The sequence below is a fragment of the Microcaecilia unicolor genome, chromosome 6, assembly GCF_901765095.1.
Source record: "Microcaecilia unicolor chromosome 6, aMicUni1.1, whole genome shotgun sequence".
In the NCBI taxonomy this organism is placed as follows: Eukaryota; Metazoa; Chordata; class Amphibia; order Gymnophiona; family Siphonopidae; genus Microcaecilia; species Microcaecilia unicolor.
Genome location: NC_044036.1, coordinates 129678274 through 129696222, shown reverse-complemented (window position 1 = coordinate 129696222; position 17949 = coordinate 129678274). Strand labels below are relative to the sequence as shown.

General features: G+C 43.4%; 1 protein-coding gene across 1 annotated transcript in view; it reads right to left on the bottom strand.

The window, feature by feature from the left end:
• Nucleotides 1-17949, bottom strand: part of LOC115471924 (contactin-4-like) — a 150804-nt gene that overhangs the window by 94442 nt on the left and 38413 nt on the right. The window contains exons 2-3 of the mRNA XM_030205893.1: nucleotides 14709-14832; nucleotides 5675-5850 (exon numbers count right to left, since the gene is read on the bottom strand). Coding sequence (XP_030061753.1) covers nucleotides 5675-5850; nucleotides 14709-14832 — 300 coding nt within the window. The remainder of the gene's footprint in view (nucleotides 1-5674; nucleotides 5851-14708; nucleotides 14833-17949) is intronic.

Below are 17949 nucleotides of genomic sequence, written 5' to 3'. Positions count from 1 at the left end.
AAGATTTACTGTTGTTTGGGAAGAGATTAAAAACCTTAGTATTCTAGAAAGCTTTCAGCTATAAATCAGGTGGCTGTGCAGATTATATTTAAGGAAAATGCAGTCTATCTTCTGAATATTGCTTTTATCATGTAATACAGGCAATTCGTTTTTACATTCTGTCAAGTTAGATTTGCATACTGCCCACATAGCTGCAAATTCCATGGCTACAACCGATACCATACTTTTGACATTGAAAAGTTTCCTTTTCATTGTAGTACTTTCAAAATTGCATGCATCGATTTAATATTAGTTGCAATCTTTTTCTGTATAATTTACAGTAAGTTACATTTATTTCACTAGGAATTTCCTGGTCCTCAGAGGGTTTCTTCTCTAATCTTGTGCCCAGGGCCAGATTTACATATAAGCTAGACAAGCTATAGCCTAGGGGCCTCACATTGCGTTATTACATATTACTTTAATAATAAATTAATACGCATTTGTATGTAATAGAGCTTTTTACCCTAGATTCTATATAGCGCGACCAAAATTGCACGTACAAATCCAGTCATATTCTGAATTTGCGAGTGCAATTTAATTACTTAACAAGCTAATCAGTGCTGATAATTGCCATTGGCTTTAATTAGAATTTATGAGCACAACTTGCTAGGTACATTCTGTAAATCGCTGTGTGTAAATTCTAATACATGCTGCCAAAAAGAGGGTGTGGCCATGGAATGGGCGGACCGTGGGTGTTCCAACAATCTAGGCACATGTTCAAGTGTACAGCGCTGTGTACGTCTAGTAGCGCTTTAGAAATGATAAGTAGTAGTAGTAGTTATAGAACACACCTGTGTAGACGCCAGTATTTACACCAACTTTTACTTGGTAGAAATGGATGAGCCTAGAGTTAGGCACAGGAATGTCCGCTAGGTGTATCCTATAAACTGTTTACAGAATGTGCCTAGGCGGAAATATTTTCAGTGCTGATTTTTCAGGTGCCATATATAGAATCCAGTCCTCTATGCATACACTTTCACAAGCATGGGCAATATTAAACCTATAATTTACGCCATTTACTTGGGGGGGGGGAGGTGCTGCCTCTTAAATGTTATAGCTTGGGGGTCAAAATACACATGAATCCAGCCATGTTTGTAACTGAGGCAGAGGTGGGTAGATCCCTGCCCTAATCCGCGCTCCTCGTGTCATCTTCATTAAGGACCAAATTCTATAAATGGCGCTGAAACATTGGTGCTGAAAAAAATGAGTGTTAAGCGCGATTCTATAAATGGCGCTCAAAATTAGAAGCTATTTACAGAATTGCACTTAGACCGTGATCTGCGACTAACTGCGAGAATTTACACCAACTGAACCCTGGTGTAAATCCTCCCACCTAAATTAGGCACAAAACCCCCTTATTATACAACTGCGCACATAAATTGCAGAAACGCCAATGACCCTCCCATGGCCATGCCCCCTTTTTGGAGTCATGCGTAAATATGCATGCAAATGTAGGAGAAAAGTTTTCTTCACCCAACGTGTAATTAAACTCTGGAATTCGTTGCCGGAGAATGTAGTGAAGGCGGTTAGCTTGGCAGAGTTTAAAAAGGGGTTGGACGGTTTCCTAAAGGACAAGTCCATAGACCGCTACTAAATGGACTTGGGAAAAATCCACAATTTTGGGAATAACTTGTATAAAATGTTTGTACGTTTGAGTAGTTTGCCAGGTGCCCTTGACCTGGATTGACCGCTGTCGGGGACAGGATGCTGGGCTCGATGGACCTTTGGTCTTTTCCCAGTATGGCATTACTTATGTACTTATGTAATTTAATCCCAACTAGCACCAATAATTAGGGCCCAATTATCTGTGCTAGTTGGCTCGTTATTTAACTAAGTTGCACACACAATTCAGAGTGCCATATATAGAATTCGGAGGTAAATGTAGGAAAAAGTAGACCTGGCATAGGACAGGAACCTACACTTTTGTTTATGAAGTGTAAAGTTTTTTTTAAGCCATTCGGATTTGTGCGATTGACTGTACTTTTTTAAAATGTTGTAAATTCTATGTATTTTATACATATTTGTAATATTGATAAATAGGTTAAAGAAGTTTTCTGTTATTTAAATGGTTGATATTTGAATTTAATTGAAATGTATTTTTCTTAGCACATGTTCAAACCCAACGGTTTTGAACTTTTTTTTATACATTATTTTATTTAAAACTTGTTTACATATCACGGAAGTGATTGATAACCATTCTACGCAGTGCGCAATATAACATACACATAGCTACATACAATTACAATGTAAACATCAAAAAGCTTCCCCTCTTGCAGCTCGCTGGCTGTTCTAAATGAAAACAACATATAACAGTGTATGAGTGGGTTTATAAAACACTGCCCCTCACCCTTAAGAATAGTCCCTCAGATAGCCTGACCACTTTAAGAACATTAGTCCCGCCCCAGGAGGAAGTAAGCCAGGAAGGGGTGGAGTCGGAACCAGGAAGTATAAAGGAGAGGGCCATACTGAGTTTAGCGAGGCCCAAGGAAGGAAGAATTGAAGCCCCAGCATATGCTACTACAACAGACATTTAATGATTGTGACCTGGCTGAGGTAAGCCACTTTTGTTCCTGTTTCAGATTTGCGAGCCTTGCTCTGAGGTGTGGCTGGTGCCAGACCCTATAACTCAGAGAAGAACCAAGAAGGACTTACAAGCTGTGTTTGGGGCATGGCAGCCCCACCAGCCACAGACTGTGTTTTGGGCCTTCCAGTCAGAGACCTGCTTAAGACTGTGCTTCTTGAACTATGGAGGCATTGTACACCTTGTGTTCCTGGTCCTGTGACACAACAGGCCTCAGGATTCAATTAAATAAACACTTGTTTTCATTTATATTCCTTTGTCCAGCTGTGTTATTTCACAGGCCCACCCTCAACTCACGCTCGGGGTATCACATGTGGTGTAAAAAGTGGGTTCTGGAGTTTATCCTGCCCGAGGAAGCCGGATCCATGATCTTCAGGGCTCTGGGCCTATCAATAACACTATTCCAAGACATTGGGCAAAAGGGGTTAGCCCTGCCCTAGTTAGAGGGGGATGTATAGCTAGTGCCGGACAGGCACGTTTTATTTTTGTATACTGGTGTACTGCGTGGTTCTGGCCAGGTGTTGCAGAAGCTGATAGAACTACAACAGAGCTCTCAGGCCCAAGCATTCAGCCTGCAGTGACCCCTCTGTTTCCAGTATTAAAGAAAATGGTGCTGGAAGACAACCCAGACTATTTCCTGACCAATTTCGAGAGAATCATGGGCAACCAGGACCCCTATAATGTAGGGCTCCTGTATTTTGTAATAAAGAATGACTTATTGTATAGGGTGGCCAAGGGAACCCTGGAGGGGAAGAGGTAGAGCAACTGTTAGTCCCTCAGCCCTACTATAGGCAGGTCATCCAATTAACTCAGTCACCTGTTAGGAGGTCACCTGAGGGAGGAGAAGACCCAGGAGCAGATTTTTGCCCAGTTCTTCTGGCTGGGTACATTCAAGCAAGTTGAGCTCTTTTGTCAGTCCTGCCCAACCTGTCAGCTGAGTAGTCCTGTGAGAGTTTCACCTGCCCCTCTCATGCCATCCCCTTGTCAACACCCTGTTCAAATGAATAGGAATGGACTTTGTGGGACCCCAGGAATACCCCAGGAATGTATCACCTGTGGTAACAAGTATATTCTGGTCATTTTGTATTATGCCACTCACCACCCAGAGGCCATTACCTTGTGTGATATGAAAATTACCAGAGTGGCTAATGTTTTGTGGGGAGTCTTCTCCTAGATGGGGATCCCAGCACTACCTTTATGTTTAGAGTTATGAAGCAAGCGTGTGCCTTGCTAAAAGTGAAGACCTTGCGGACATCAGCTTATCATCCATTCCCTCTCGAGGGAGGGAAGAGGGAGAGGGAAGCAACACGAGAGGAAACGAAGACGAACCTGCCTGCTGCATGCATACCTGCCTCACTGCTGCCTTCACTTCCGGACCGGTTCGCCACGACTTAGGGAGGGCAGGGGAGAGAGGGGACATGCTGGACAGGGAGGGCAGGGGAGGGGATAGAGACTCTCTGGACAGGGAGGGGAGGGCAGGGGGGAGACGAGACATGCTGGACATGGATGAGGGGAGGGCAGGGGTGAGAGAGGCGACATACTGGGTATAGAGGGGAGGGGAGAGAGAATCGCTGGACATAGAGGGGAGGGCAGGGAGAGAGGAGACATGCTGGACATGGGCAGAGGAGAGGACGGAGAATTGCTGGGCATGAATGAGGGGAGGGAAGCGACATGCTGGGTTTGAAGGGGAGGGGAGAGAGAATCACTAGACATGGAGGGGAGGGCAGGGGGAGAGGAGACATGCTGGACATGGGCAGGGGAGAGAGGATGGAGAATCGCTGGGCATGGATGAGGGGAGGGCAGGGGAGGGGAGAGAGAATCGCTGGACATGGAGGGGAGGGCAGGGGAGAGAGGAGACTCGCTGGACATGGAAGAGAGGGCAGGGGGAGAGGAGACATGCTGGACATGGGCAGGAGAGGGAGGAGAATCACTGGGCATGGGTGGCTGGAGGGGGCAGGGGGAGAGGAGGGTTGCTGGACATAGGTGGATGGAGGAGAGGGCAGGGAGAGAGAAGAAATGCTGGACATGGATGGAGGGGAGGGGAGGGAAGAGTTAGGAAGGAGATGAGATGAGGGAAAAGGAAGAGAGGAGAAAAACTGCACATGGATGATGAAAATAGGCAGAAGCTGGATCCACTGGACAGTCAAGTCTGCGGAGAAGGACCCAGCTTTTACTTACGGATGTAGGGCAAGAAATGAAGAAGAAAGGCGAAAAGTAAAGAAATAAATGGAAAGGAAGCCCTGGAAACGGAGTTAAGAGGACAGATAGCAGCACAATCGGATACTGGGCCAGCATGATCAGAAAAACAGTCACCAGACAACAAAGGTAGAAAAAATCATTTTATTTTCATTTTAGTGTCTGGAATATGTCCAGTTTGAGAATTTACATCTGCTGTTACAGGTCCGGTATCCCACTGGGGGTACTGGACCTGTAACAGCTTACAGAAATTATTTATAATGAATAAAAATCACATTTTTTTCTCCTATACTAGTATAATATTTTCAATGATGTCTGTTTATATGCGCCATGGCTGGTATAAGGGGTGTGGCTAATGTGGGTGTGGCTGTAAGAGGGGTAGGGCCATATGTGGTGACCCCGCCCACAATGCGTACTGGCACCTTTTTTTCTACAAAAGAAGCACTGCTGATAAATGTACAAAATGATTTCATGCACACATTGAAAAAGGAACATTGACCCGTGTGGGACCCAACATGGAAGAGCCCCACTCATTTCATCTTCACCTGCTGTATTCTATTGCCATAAAATGAGGAAAACCATCACAGTGCTGTGCCTCCAAACCCAAGTACTTGTAGACAATTCAGGAGGATGTTATGGTCTACAGTATCCTATGGTGTTGACAGATCTAGAAATACAATTAAAGTAATGTTTTTGGCAGGCGGTCAGACAAGGTGTACATAGCACACGCAGCAGCTTACCTGATCGTCAATTCCTGCCATGAAGTTGCTTTCAGGGTTAAATCTATCCATCCAAATATTTATTAGACTTTATGAGAAATAAGGCATCAGGAATCAGAAGAGACTGGTGATTACTTACAGGCAAATTGCAGATGGGCTTCTCTGCTGAGGATTGTCCCAAAGGTATTGGTTGCGATGCATTGATAAATGCCAGTATCCTGACTGATATTGGGGTTACTGATAAGCAGATTCCCTTCCAACAGGCTGTAACGAGAATCCACACCTGCATCAATGTCCGTTTTATTTAATCGCCACCTGCAGCAAAAAAAAAAAAAAAGCAGCACTGAATGTAAAACCAGCAGGAAATGTTTTCTTTCCTGTCTTAGAATCGTGAAATTATGGACAGAGAAACTGCAGCTGTTTACAGTACTGTCAAACCTCTCTTGGTCTAGTCCATTCCACAGATCATTTCGGACACTTTCCAGTGTATATGTTAATGGGAATGCCTTCACACTTGAGATATTGTACACGGAATAAAAGCATAAGTTCCCTATAAAAAACGAGCTGAGAAGACTCAAGACATTGTGCAGAACAGTGTGGGATCTAGAATCAATTTAGTAGATTTTCAAAGGAATCTATCCACCAAATGATGGTTAGATTGTCCCACAGAAAATTTAGCTGCACTGAGCTGTTTCACTGTGCAGTTCAATTTAGCTGTCTAAATTCTGATCATCCAGGGAATACTATTAGCTGTGATTGATTTTCAGCATGAGCAGGCTAACTTAGCATACCAAACCTAGTTACAACTACTGCAGGCTTAAATCTACTACCAAATTATTGGCAGGCTAGAGTGAATTCTCATTTTACTTGGGTAGGATACAGGTGAAATTTAACCTAGAATAGATGACTCTCTGAACCACATTGCCCCACTCTGAAAATCAGCTGAAACTGTCCTCCAAGCTGACAGTATTCTGTACTGCTGTCACTAGTTAGGGCCCCCAGCAGGCAGTACCTGGTGGGCACCTGTATGGAATATCCTTTTCTTGGATATAGTGGCACAAATACATCCTCAGGGATTCCATTATGGAAACACACTCTCTGGCTCCAAATACTTCTCAGTTCAAAAAAACTTGAAAGACGCATCTTTTTTTGATGACTTTTGTTTTTTTTTATTTAGCTGTGGACTTGGTATGATTTTTGCTGAACAGCAGCTATTTGATAAGGGAAGCAGAGCTCTGTGCATTGCGTTTTTGTGCTTGTCTTGTATGCAATTTTATTTTTGTTTTTCATTATGTATGTTTTATATGAAACCACCTAGGTTATAGGCATTATATAATTTTTTTTAAATAAATAAATAAATACCCCAAATTCAATGAAGAAAAGAAAGTTAAAAAATTACAAGTTTGTGAACTGGCAGAATCTATTATATAATGTAATGAATCTCATATTTCTGTTATATACTGAAGCCAGTGTTAATTTATTTTTTTGTTCTTGAAAATACTAAAACAAAATCCCAATTAAACAGGCTCCAATGTAACTCAGGAAGGAATTTTCTCATGCACTTAGAACAGGAGAAGGTAGAAATTGCCAAGAAATAAAGCTGTGAATATAAATGTCAGATGGACTTAACAGAGGTCTCATCAGGTATGTGAATGATGTTTGTAGCTAATGAAAGTTGGATGGTCTCGCAATGTAGAAATGCCAAGACCCCTCTACCCTTTGCCAGCTATTGGTCATCTGCCTAATTACTTCCATTCTTATTTTCTGCTGCTGTTAACGTTTCATTCTGTTGGGGGTTAATGCATTCATTCTCTCCAGAACTAAACGCTTTAAACAACAATTTTGAAAGTTCAGAATTAAATGTGTTTTATTTAAACCCTCCGTGTTTCTATCAGGTTCTGTTATTTCCCTTGTATTTACATGCATATAAATATCAGTAAGTCTATCAGAGAGGTGTGGGAGTGAATTCAATATCATTAAAGGAAAAAAGTGTTGACATTACCAAGCTCAGAAATACCTGGTAAAAACCACACTGAGAATCTGGAGGATTCAGTTTCAGGATGAGAGCTGGCAACCGCGCAATTAAAGAAACTAGGTAACAGACAGTTAACCTCGGAAACATGCATTTCACCCTCTGGCAGCTACAAATTTAGAGCAGAAATACACACCCAACGCTGCTTATTTAAAACCACTACAAGTTTATAAAAAGTTCAGTGAGCACAGAGACTTCTATAAAATATGTAAAGCAAAAAACAGACTATCTGGCACCCAGCACAGCAGAAAAGCCCAATTTATAAAGGGTATGTTCAAAAGATTGGCATTACTAGGGGGATTTATATGTATCAACCGCATTACAAATGTATAATCAAACATGATTTTCCTACTTATAGGGGTAATTTATAGCGCTTTTCTCATGGGTTGAACATGCTTTACATGTGGAAAAGTTCTTTTATGAAATTGCACATAGTACATACATATAAACAGTAGGTGTATAGAAAAAAATGCTGACTGCCTTGAGCTAATATCAGCCTCAGTTTTTAGGCTATTGACAGCTGTGGACAGATTCAATCCAAATGGACAACCCAGTTGCAATGTTTTCTGTAAAAAAGCATGGGGGTACGGGATCCTGCCACTTGTGTCAGGAAACAGTGGGAATTTATTTATTTTATTGCATTTGTATCCCACATTTTCCCACCTATTTGCGGGCTCAGTGTGGCTTACAATACATTGTGAATAATGGAAATACAATTTGTTACAAATCAGTTATGGATTACATTATGAGAAGTTAAGCGAAGACAAAGTCAAAGTATCGTTGGGGAATAGGACAAGGAAGAGAACAATGGAACAGCGGAAAGAGACAACGGGAAATTGATAGGGTAATAGATCATTAGCAAAAGAACATTCGGTATAACATTTTCTGTGAGTGAAGGTATAAATGTGATAAGATTACGGGGGATGGGTGTTCAGAAGAGAATGTATTGGTGTATTTCTGAAACAGTGAGTGTGGGTTTCATGTGTATTGATCCTTAATAGATTTTATCAAAGGGATGAGTCTTCAATAGTTTGTGGAAGTTGATTAGTTCATGGCCATCCTTCATGGGATGGACCTCCGAGCCACATACCTTCCAGGAAAGGCCAACTGCCTGGCGGACAGGCTAAGCAAGGTTTTGCAACCACGAGGGTGTAGCCCTCAAGATCTTCCGAGAGTGGGGCACCACCTCAATGGATCTTTTAGCCAACAAGTCCAGGCTCCGATCACATGGCAGACTAGAGTCAGATGCCTTTCTTCTACATTGGGGGTGGGGGGGGGGAGGGTTTGTTCATATAAATTTATGAATGGATTGTTTTATTGTGGTTTTTACTCTCAGAATGGATGCTTTTGGTTTGCCGTGCTTTCCTGTCAAAGAAATGGAGTTCCTGTAGGTTATTTTAAAGTTTTGTGTATTTTTAAAGAATTGTAAACCGTTCTGGTTTGTGTATGCAATTAAGAAATGGTATAGAAAATAAATAAACGATAAACGATATTGTGAAGGCATCGCCTCTAATACCTCTCATAGAGAAGACTTTGCTGAAACTCAAGCAAGACAAGGAAACTTTATCCTAATGGTTAGTGCAGTGGGCTGAGAACCAGGGGAACCAGATCAAATTCCCACTGCGGGTCCTTCTAACCCTGGGCAAGTCATTTAACCCTTCATTGTCCCAGGTTGTGAACCTACTAGGGACAGAGAAAGTAGCTGTAACATGTAAACTGTTTTGGTTGTACCACTGAAAGGCAGGATATCAAATGCATGATCCATTGACCCTTTATAAGCACTTTAAATAAACTCTTTTTTTTTTTTTAAACATTTCACACAGGTGCCCTGTAAAAATTGAGCTTTATGTATATTGCCACAAAGGAGGCAATTCTATAAGGAAGGTACCTGTATATAGGTGCCAGACACAAATGTAAACCATTAGAATACCAGCGTACACACGCCTGAGTGTGTCTATGTATTCTGTATAAATCCATGCATATCTTTGATATTGTGCAGTTTGGGGGTGACCTTACACATAGGCACAATATGGGCAGGGTGCAAAGTTACGCACATATATCTCTGGGAACATATGCACACACTACGCTAGTATTCTATAAAGAAGGTGCAACGGTCAGGCATCTACTTGGACAACAATACTCTTAACGTTTAAGTGACGAGTTTTGCAGGGTGATGAATAGAGAACTGTCCTCCAAAACCTTTTAGTGGAGAAGTAAGTACAATTCTCAGCAAGCACTCGTACGATCGCCAGGCTCAAACAAGAAGCGAGCTGAAGGTTATGAATGACTGAAAGCAGGTGTAAAAATGCCACTCTAAAATACGAAATACATAGATACTTTGGACTGCCCAGTACACGCCCCCTTGAGTTCTCTGCATGATGCCATCTATTTATACATATACCCCTAGATTCTATATAGCGCACCTAGAGATCCGCACCACAAGGCGCATAACTTGATTGGTTGAACAAGTTAATCAGTGTTGATAACAGCTCTTAACAAGCAATAAGAGACACTAATTGGCACTGTTTAGAATTTACATGCAGAACTCGCTAAGCGCATTCTGTAACAAAGTGCACCAAGCTTGTAACTATTCCCCTCCTCCGTCCCTCTTCCCGCCCCTTCTCATGTGCCTTGTGGAATGCCCACTCAGTCTGCAACAAACTGCCCTTCACCCACGATCTCTTCATCTCTCACTCCCTTCAACTGCTTGCCCTAACTGAAACCTGGATCTCCCCGGAAGACTCGGCCTCAATCGCGGCCCTCTGCCATGGAGGTTCTCTCTTCTCCCACACTCCCCGCCCAGCTGGCCGCGGTGGAGGCATTGGGCTACTACTCTCACCCTCCTGTAGTTTCCAACCCCTCCCCCTACCGCAGTCTCACTGCTTCTCTTCCTTTGACGCCCACTCCATCCGGCTATTCTATCCGCTGCCACTCAGAGTCGCAGTCATCTACCGCCCCCCTGATAAATCCTTCTCTTCCTTCCTCACTGACTTTGATGCTTGGCTTTCCATCTTTCTTGAACCCTCATCTCCGTCCCTCATTCTCGGAGACTTTAACATACACGTTGATGACCCAACCGACCTTAACGCTTCTAAGTTCCTCACCCTAACATCCTCCTTCAACCTCCAGCTGTGCTCCACCACCCCTACTCACCGTGATGGCCATTGTCTTGACCTTGTCCTCTTCTCCTCCGGCTCACCCTCCAATTTCCACGCTTCTGCTCTCCCTCTCTCCGATCATCACCTGATCACATTTACCCTTCTTCACCCCCCACCTCTGCCCCGTCCAACTTTAACCACCACCTCCAGGAATCTCCAGGCTATTGACCCCCCCCCCACTTTATCCTCTAGTATCTCTAATCTCCTCCCCTCCATCATGTCCTCCGAGACTGTAGACAAAGCGGTTTCTGCTTACAATGCCGCTCTCTCCTCTGCTTTGGACACCCTCGCTCCATCCACCTCCCGTCCCACAAAGCGTACTAATCCCCAGCCTTGGCTGACCCCTTGCATCCGTTACCTTCACTCCTGCACCCGATCCGCTGAACGCCTCTGGAGGAAATCTCGTACCCATTCAGACTTCCTTCACTACAAATTCATGCTATCCTCCTTCCACTCCTCCCTATTCCTTGCAAAACAGGACTATTACACCCAATTGACCAATTCTCTCAGCTCCAACCCTCGTCGTCTCTTCACCACCCTTAACTCCCTCCTCAAAGTGCCCCCCGCTCCCACTCCCCCTTCACTCTCTCCTCAATCACTGGCTGACTACTTCCGCGACAAGGTGCAAACGATCAACCTTGAGTTCACTACCAAGCCACCATCTCCTCTTCAGCCTGTAGCCCCATCCAACAACCAACCAACTATGGCCTCTTTCTCCTCCTTTCCTGAGATCACCGTGGATGAAACCTCCCGCTTTCTTTCCTCCTCGAAATGCACCACCTGTTCCTCCGATCCCATCCCCACCAACTTACTTAACACCATCTCCCATACTGTCACCCCCTCCATCTGTCGCATCCTTAACCTCTCTCTCTCCACTACAACTGTCCCTGACACCTTCAAGCACGCCGTAGTCACACCTCTCCTAAAAAAACCATCACTTGACCCTACCTGCCCCTCCAACTACCGCCCCATCTCTCTCCTACCCTTCCTCTCCAAAATACTTGAGCGCGCCGTTCACAGTTGCTGCCTTGATTTTCTCTCCTCTCATGCCATCCTCGATCCACTTCAATCCGGTTTTCGCCCTCTACACTCGACAGAAACAGCACTCTCTAAAGTCTGCAACGACCTGCTCCTCACCAAATCCAGAGGCCACTATTCCATCCTCATCCTCCTCGATTTATCCGCGGCGTTTGATACTGTCAATCATGATTTACTTCTTGCCACACTGTCCTCTTTTGGGTTCCAAGGTTCTGTCCTCTCCTGGTTCTCCTCTTATCTCTCCCACCGCACCTTCAGGGTTCACTCTCATGGATCTTCCTCCACTCCCATCCCACTATCTGTTGGAGTTCCCCAGGGATCTGTCCTTGGACCCTTCTCTTCTCAATCTACACCTCTTCCCTAGGCTCACTGATCTCATCTCATGGTTTTCAGTATCATCTTTATGCTGATGACACCCAGGTATATCTCTCCACACCAGACATCACCGTGGAGATCCAGGCCAAGGTATTGGCCTGCTTATCCGACATTGCTGCCTGGATGTCCAACCGCCACCTGAAGCTGAACATGTCCAAAACCGAGCTCCTCGTCTTTCCACCTAAACCCACTTCTCCTCTTCCTCCACTCTCTATCTCAGTTGATAACACCCTCATCCTCCCCGTCCCATCTGCCCGCAACCTCGGAGTCATCTTCGACTCCTCCCTCTCCTTCTCTGCGCATATCCAACAGACTGCCAAAACCTGTCGCTTCTTCCTCTTCAACATCAGCAAAATTCGCCCTTTCCTTTCTGAGCACACCACACGAACTCTCGTCCACGCTCTCATTACCTCTCGCCTTGACTACTGCAACTTACTCCTCACCGGCCTCCCACTTAGCCACCTATCCCCCCTTCAATCCGTTCAGAATGCTGCTGCACGTCTTATATTCCGCCAGAACCGATATACTCATATCACCCCTCTCCTCAAGTCACTTCACTGGCTTCCGATCAGTTACCGCATACAATTCAAGCTTCTCCTCCTTACCTACAAATGCACCCGGTCTGCGGCTCCTCACTACCTCTCTACCCTCCTCTCCCCCTATGTTCCCGCCCGTAACCTCCGCTCACAGGACAAATCCCTCCTTTCAGTATCCTTCTCCACCACTGCCAACTCCAGGCTCCGCTCATTCTGCCTTGCCTCACTCTATGTCTGGAACAATCTTCCTCAATCCCTACGCCAAGCCCCCTCCCTACCCATCTTCAAATCTCTGCTTAAAACTCACCTCTTCAATGCTGCTTTCGGCACCTAACCTTTCGAGAAATATAGTATGCCCTATCAGATCGACTCTACACTTGTCTTTTAGATTGTACACTTGTCTCTAGATTTACACCTGTCTTTTAGATTGTACACCTGTCTTTTAGATTGTAAGCTCCTTGAGCAGGGACTGTCCTTCCATGTTAAAATTGTAAAGCGCTGCGTAACCCTAGTAGCGCTTTAGAAATGTTAAGTAGTAGTAGTAGTAGTAGTAATGTGTGAAGGCAAAAAGGGGTGTAGTTATGGGGTGAGGAAATGGGCATTTTATGGGTGTTCTGAAATTTTCAGGCGTAGTTATAGAATACGGCCCAGTGCGCCTAAATCTACGTGCTGGGATTTAAGCCACATTTTCATTGGTGTAAATGGATGCTCGTAGATCTAGGAGCTGAAATATCAACTAAGTGTATTCTATAATCAGTGCTCAAATCTAGGAGCCGATTATAGACTAACGCTTAGTCCACACAGATTTCAGCACTGTATAAAGAATCTGCTCCATAGCCTTTTCTAAAATCATTACTTATACGTTCATAACGATTCTACATATAAATCCACTTGTTATACATGTAAATGGGACATACGTCTTTCAAATTTCACTTTAAGGTGGGAGATACTATGATAGAGCCTGGATGAAATGAATAGGATTAATGCCAGATATAGGGCAGTTAGGCTAAAGGTCTCTGGTTTGGTCCCTTCTAGTAGCTCTCAAAAGGAAGAAGTAGACCTTTAGGAATTTTTCCAGAAAATGTTGATACTTGTCTTCTGTAATGCCTCCCTGGTTATTCCCACAGTGGTCCCAAATGTCTAATCCTTACCTATAACTGCATGCGTGATCAGGCTCAGTGGTAGACATGATGGGCCTAGAGCCGAAATTTGGATCTAAGCCCCTCAGCCAGCTGGCAGGTTGCATTTTCTTCAATTTCAGACCAATTTGAGGCTACCTGTGGTATGAGGGCTCAGGCCAATTTCTCTGTTTGCGTCCCTCCCCTAACACCAGCCCTGACCATGGTCTTCCTTCACTCCCTACCCAATCCTGTGCTCCTTTCTCCCTCATCCCCTTCATTCAGTTACCCTCTCACATCACAGTATTCTCACAGCGTGGACTCTTTTAGTGAAATGCAGGCCATCCCATCCCTCCTTGTTCTTCTTTCCAAGAAACCTTATGTGTTCCATGTCCTCTTCCTCTCTCTTTAGCCCATTTCATTTGCTCTGCTTTGAATTATCAGTTGTTTGATACACATTCTGAAAAACATACTATGACTAATATTCAGCAGGGTGGTTACTGTCAAACTTTAAACAGATAAGTTATCTGTCTAAAGTTATACCTGCTTCCTGTTTGGCTTCATTTACATAGATAAAATGTCTGTTTGGCAACTGTATATTGCTGCTTAGATAAATGTTTAGTCAGCTGTGAAATGCCCATAACCACTCCACTTTATAAATGGACACCTCTGGCAGTCTAGTGATTTTTAATGGCCAAAGGCCTCTGCTCAAATGGCCTAGGTTGATGTTACCAGTGCTTTTCATATCAACCAGCCAACATTTGGAGAATTATTGTCTGTTACAGCTGTTTTTCTGATGCAAACAATTTAAAACCTTTTATGGGGGTGAGCTCCCCAGCACTGTGTATTAGAAACCTCACTGAGTTCAGTTTTCTGACCCGTCTGCCACTGCTACATGGCATCTTTACACTCATACCTGATGGTGGCTGAGGGATTCGCATCCACCTCACAGATCAGCTGCACTTTCTCCTCCGAATCCAGGGGCCAAATCACGCTGCTGGGCTCTTGGGTAAATACAGGGCCACGTAGACTTTTATCATCTGTGATGGGAAACAGAATGAGGTAAGTTCAAGGGTTCTCTAGAGACTTCCAGAATGCTGATGGCAGAACATCACTACTATTGAAAGAACTATCAACAGCAACAGTCCAAATCTGTACCAAAATGACTTAGAGATGCAGGAACCTAGAAAGACCTGTAACAGCTTTACATACATTAAATACCATATCGGTGTTTATATAACACCTGAAAGGAGTCTGATGGACAATTGTTGCAGCTGATACTCTGCCTCTTGATTACGTAAAGTTGGCTGTAGGCCTCAATCCAGCACAGAGAGCAGCAATGCAATCATCCCAGACACACCCACAAGCAGCAGCAATGCAAGCATTGTAAAAGCACCATTAACACCATTTAAACCTATCGTGCTAAGTGTTTCACATCTCAAACATTACATCATACAAACCAAAAGTGGAGAACAAATTACTTTATGCACCAATGTTTAGTAAAATTCTTAGAACCACGTAAAAGTGGCTGGCTCTGGTACTGGGCCACATCAGTGAGCTAGGTTTATACACCTACACTGATGTATCACTTGGCGTTACAGAAAAACTTATCTCCCGAAGCTATAACTGGACCTGCACCAACAAGGGGCAATGTTTCACCAATGCTGCATCAGTGCAGAAGTTCCTTATCTAAAGACGCCATAACATTTTGGTTCCTTCTCTGCAGTAGTCTGGCGAAACATGGCCCATGCTGGTGCGGGTCCGGTTATAGCTTCTTAAGATAAATAAAAACAAATATATTCATAAAACTTATTTATTTATTGCATTTGTATCCCACATTTTCCCACCTATTTGCGGGCTCAGTGTGGCTTACAATACATTGTGAATGATGGAAATACAATGTGCTACAGTACGATTATGGGTTACATTGTGAGGAGTAATGGAGAGACAAAGTCAAGTCAAAATTCGTTGGGGCATAGAAACCATGGGGTGTTACAATGGGGAAAAGATAAGGCGATAGAACAATAGCAAGAGAACAGAGGGTATAGCATATTAAGTGTGGTGGAAATACGGGTAAGAGAGATTCATAAGAGAGTGTATTAATGCATTTCTATTAGTGTGTATGGACTTCATGTGTTTTGATCCTTGCAATAAATTTTCTCAAAGAGATGAGTCTTCAATCGTTTGCGGAAGTCGGTTAGTTCGTAGATCATTTTCAGGTTGCGTGGTAGTGTATTCCAGAATTGCATACTCATATATGAGAAGGTTGATGCGTGTAGTACTTTGTATTTTATGCCTTTGCATTTAGGGAAGTGGAGATTGAGGAAAGTTCTGGATGATCTTTTAGCGTTTCTGGGTGGCAGGTCTATTAAGTCAGACATGTATGCAGGGGCTTCACCGTGGATGATTTTGTGGACTAAGGTGCATACTTTAAAGGTGATATGTTCCTTGAGTGGGAGCCAGTGTAGTTTCTCACGCAAGGGTTTTGCGCTTTCGTATTTTGGTTTTCCGAAGATGAGTCTGGCTGCTGTATTCTGGGCTGTTTGAAGTTTCCTCAGTATTTGTTCTTTGTAGCCTGCGTATAGTGAGTTGCAATAGTCCAGGTGGCTGAGTACGAGTGATTGCACTAGGCTGCGGAAGACAGATCTTGGGAAGAATGGTCTTATTCTTTTCAGTTTCCACATGGAGTAGAATATCTTTTTCGTTGTGTTGTTCGCGTGAGTCTCTAGTGTTAGGTGGCGATCAATAGTGACTCCAAGGATTTTTAAAGTTTCAGAGATTGGCAGATTTAGTTTAGGTGTGTTGATAGCGGTAAATTTGTTCGTGTTGTATTGGGAGGTGAGTACGAGGCATTGAGTTTTATCTGCGTTCAGTTTCAGTCGGAATGCATCTGCCCAGGTGTTCATGATGTGTAGACTTTGGTTGATTTCGTTGGAGATTTCATTAAGGTCTTGTTTGAAAGGAATATATATCGTTACATCATCTGCATATATGTAAGGGTTAAAGTTGTGATTTGATAGAAGTTTTGCCAAGGGGATCATCATTAGGTTGAAAATAGTTGGTGAGAGGGGGGATCCCTGTCGTACTCCACATTCAGGTGTCCATGCGGTAGACGTAGTTGAATTTGATGTGACTTGGTATGAGCGCAGGGTTAGGAACCCCTTGAAACAGTTTAGGACATTGCCTCCAATGCCAAAATATTCAAGTATGTGTAATAGGATTCCGTGGTCAACCATATCAAAGGCACTTGACATGTCAAATTGTAAGAGGAGTATATTGGTGCCGGTAGCAATCATTTGTTTGAATTTGGTCATTAGGGTAATTAGTACTGTTTCCGTGCTGTGATTTGACCGGAATCCTGATTGGGCATCATGCAGTATAGAGAACTTGTTGAGATAATTTGTGAGTTGTTTGGTCACCATTCCTTCGGTTATTTTGGTTATTAGTGGTATAGATGCTACTGGTCTGTAGTTAGTTATTTCGCTTGCGTTTTTCTTTGGGTATTGGGGCGAGTAGAATTTTTCCTTTTTCCTTTGGGAAAACAATTTAAAATAAGTTTTATAATAAGCTAATGGTGAAAAAGTTATAAACAAGTAATGGTATATAGAGACCGATGATGATATTGGCAAGTCACAGGGCTACGACCTTGTGTGAAAAGAGTTCCTGCCAAGGCTTCTATATGACTTAACTAGGAGCTTGCCCACATTTCATTATAAAAGTGGGTAACACATGGAATAGCAATACACTAACTGAAATAACACACAACCAATTATCACCCTTTTTTGGTAGCAGTTACCAGGCAGTAATTTACGCATTAACTACCTAACGGGCTTTGCTAAAAGGGCTCCTACATGTGATCAAAAGGTGCCATCGTGATATTAAATGAAATGGGAGACAGAGGAGAAGCCTGAGGTACATCACAGGCAGGAGTCCAGGGGGATGAGATAAAACCAGACAATTTTACCCAATATTACCTAGCCATTAGGAAACCCTGGAACCACAGTTCCAAAGTGATCTAGCAAATGAAGTAGTATGATATGATTAACAACATCAAAAGCACTCAACATGTCAAACTAACACTAGAACCCTTCTCCCTAAGCTACTTTCTTTCCTCAAATTTGCCACAAGAGTGGTTAAAACCGTTTCAGTACTGTAAC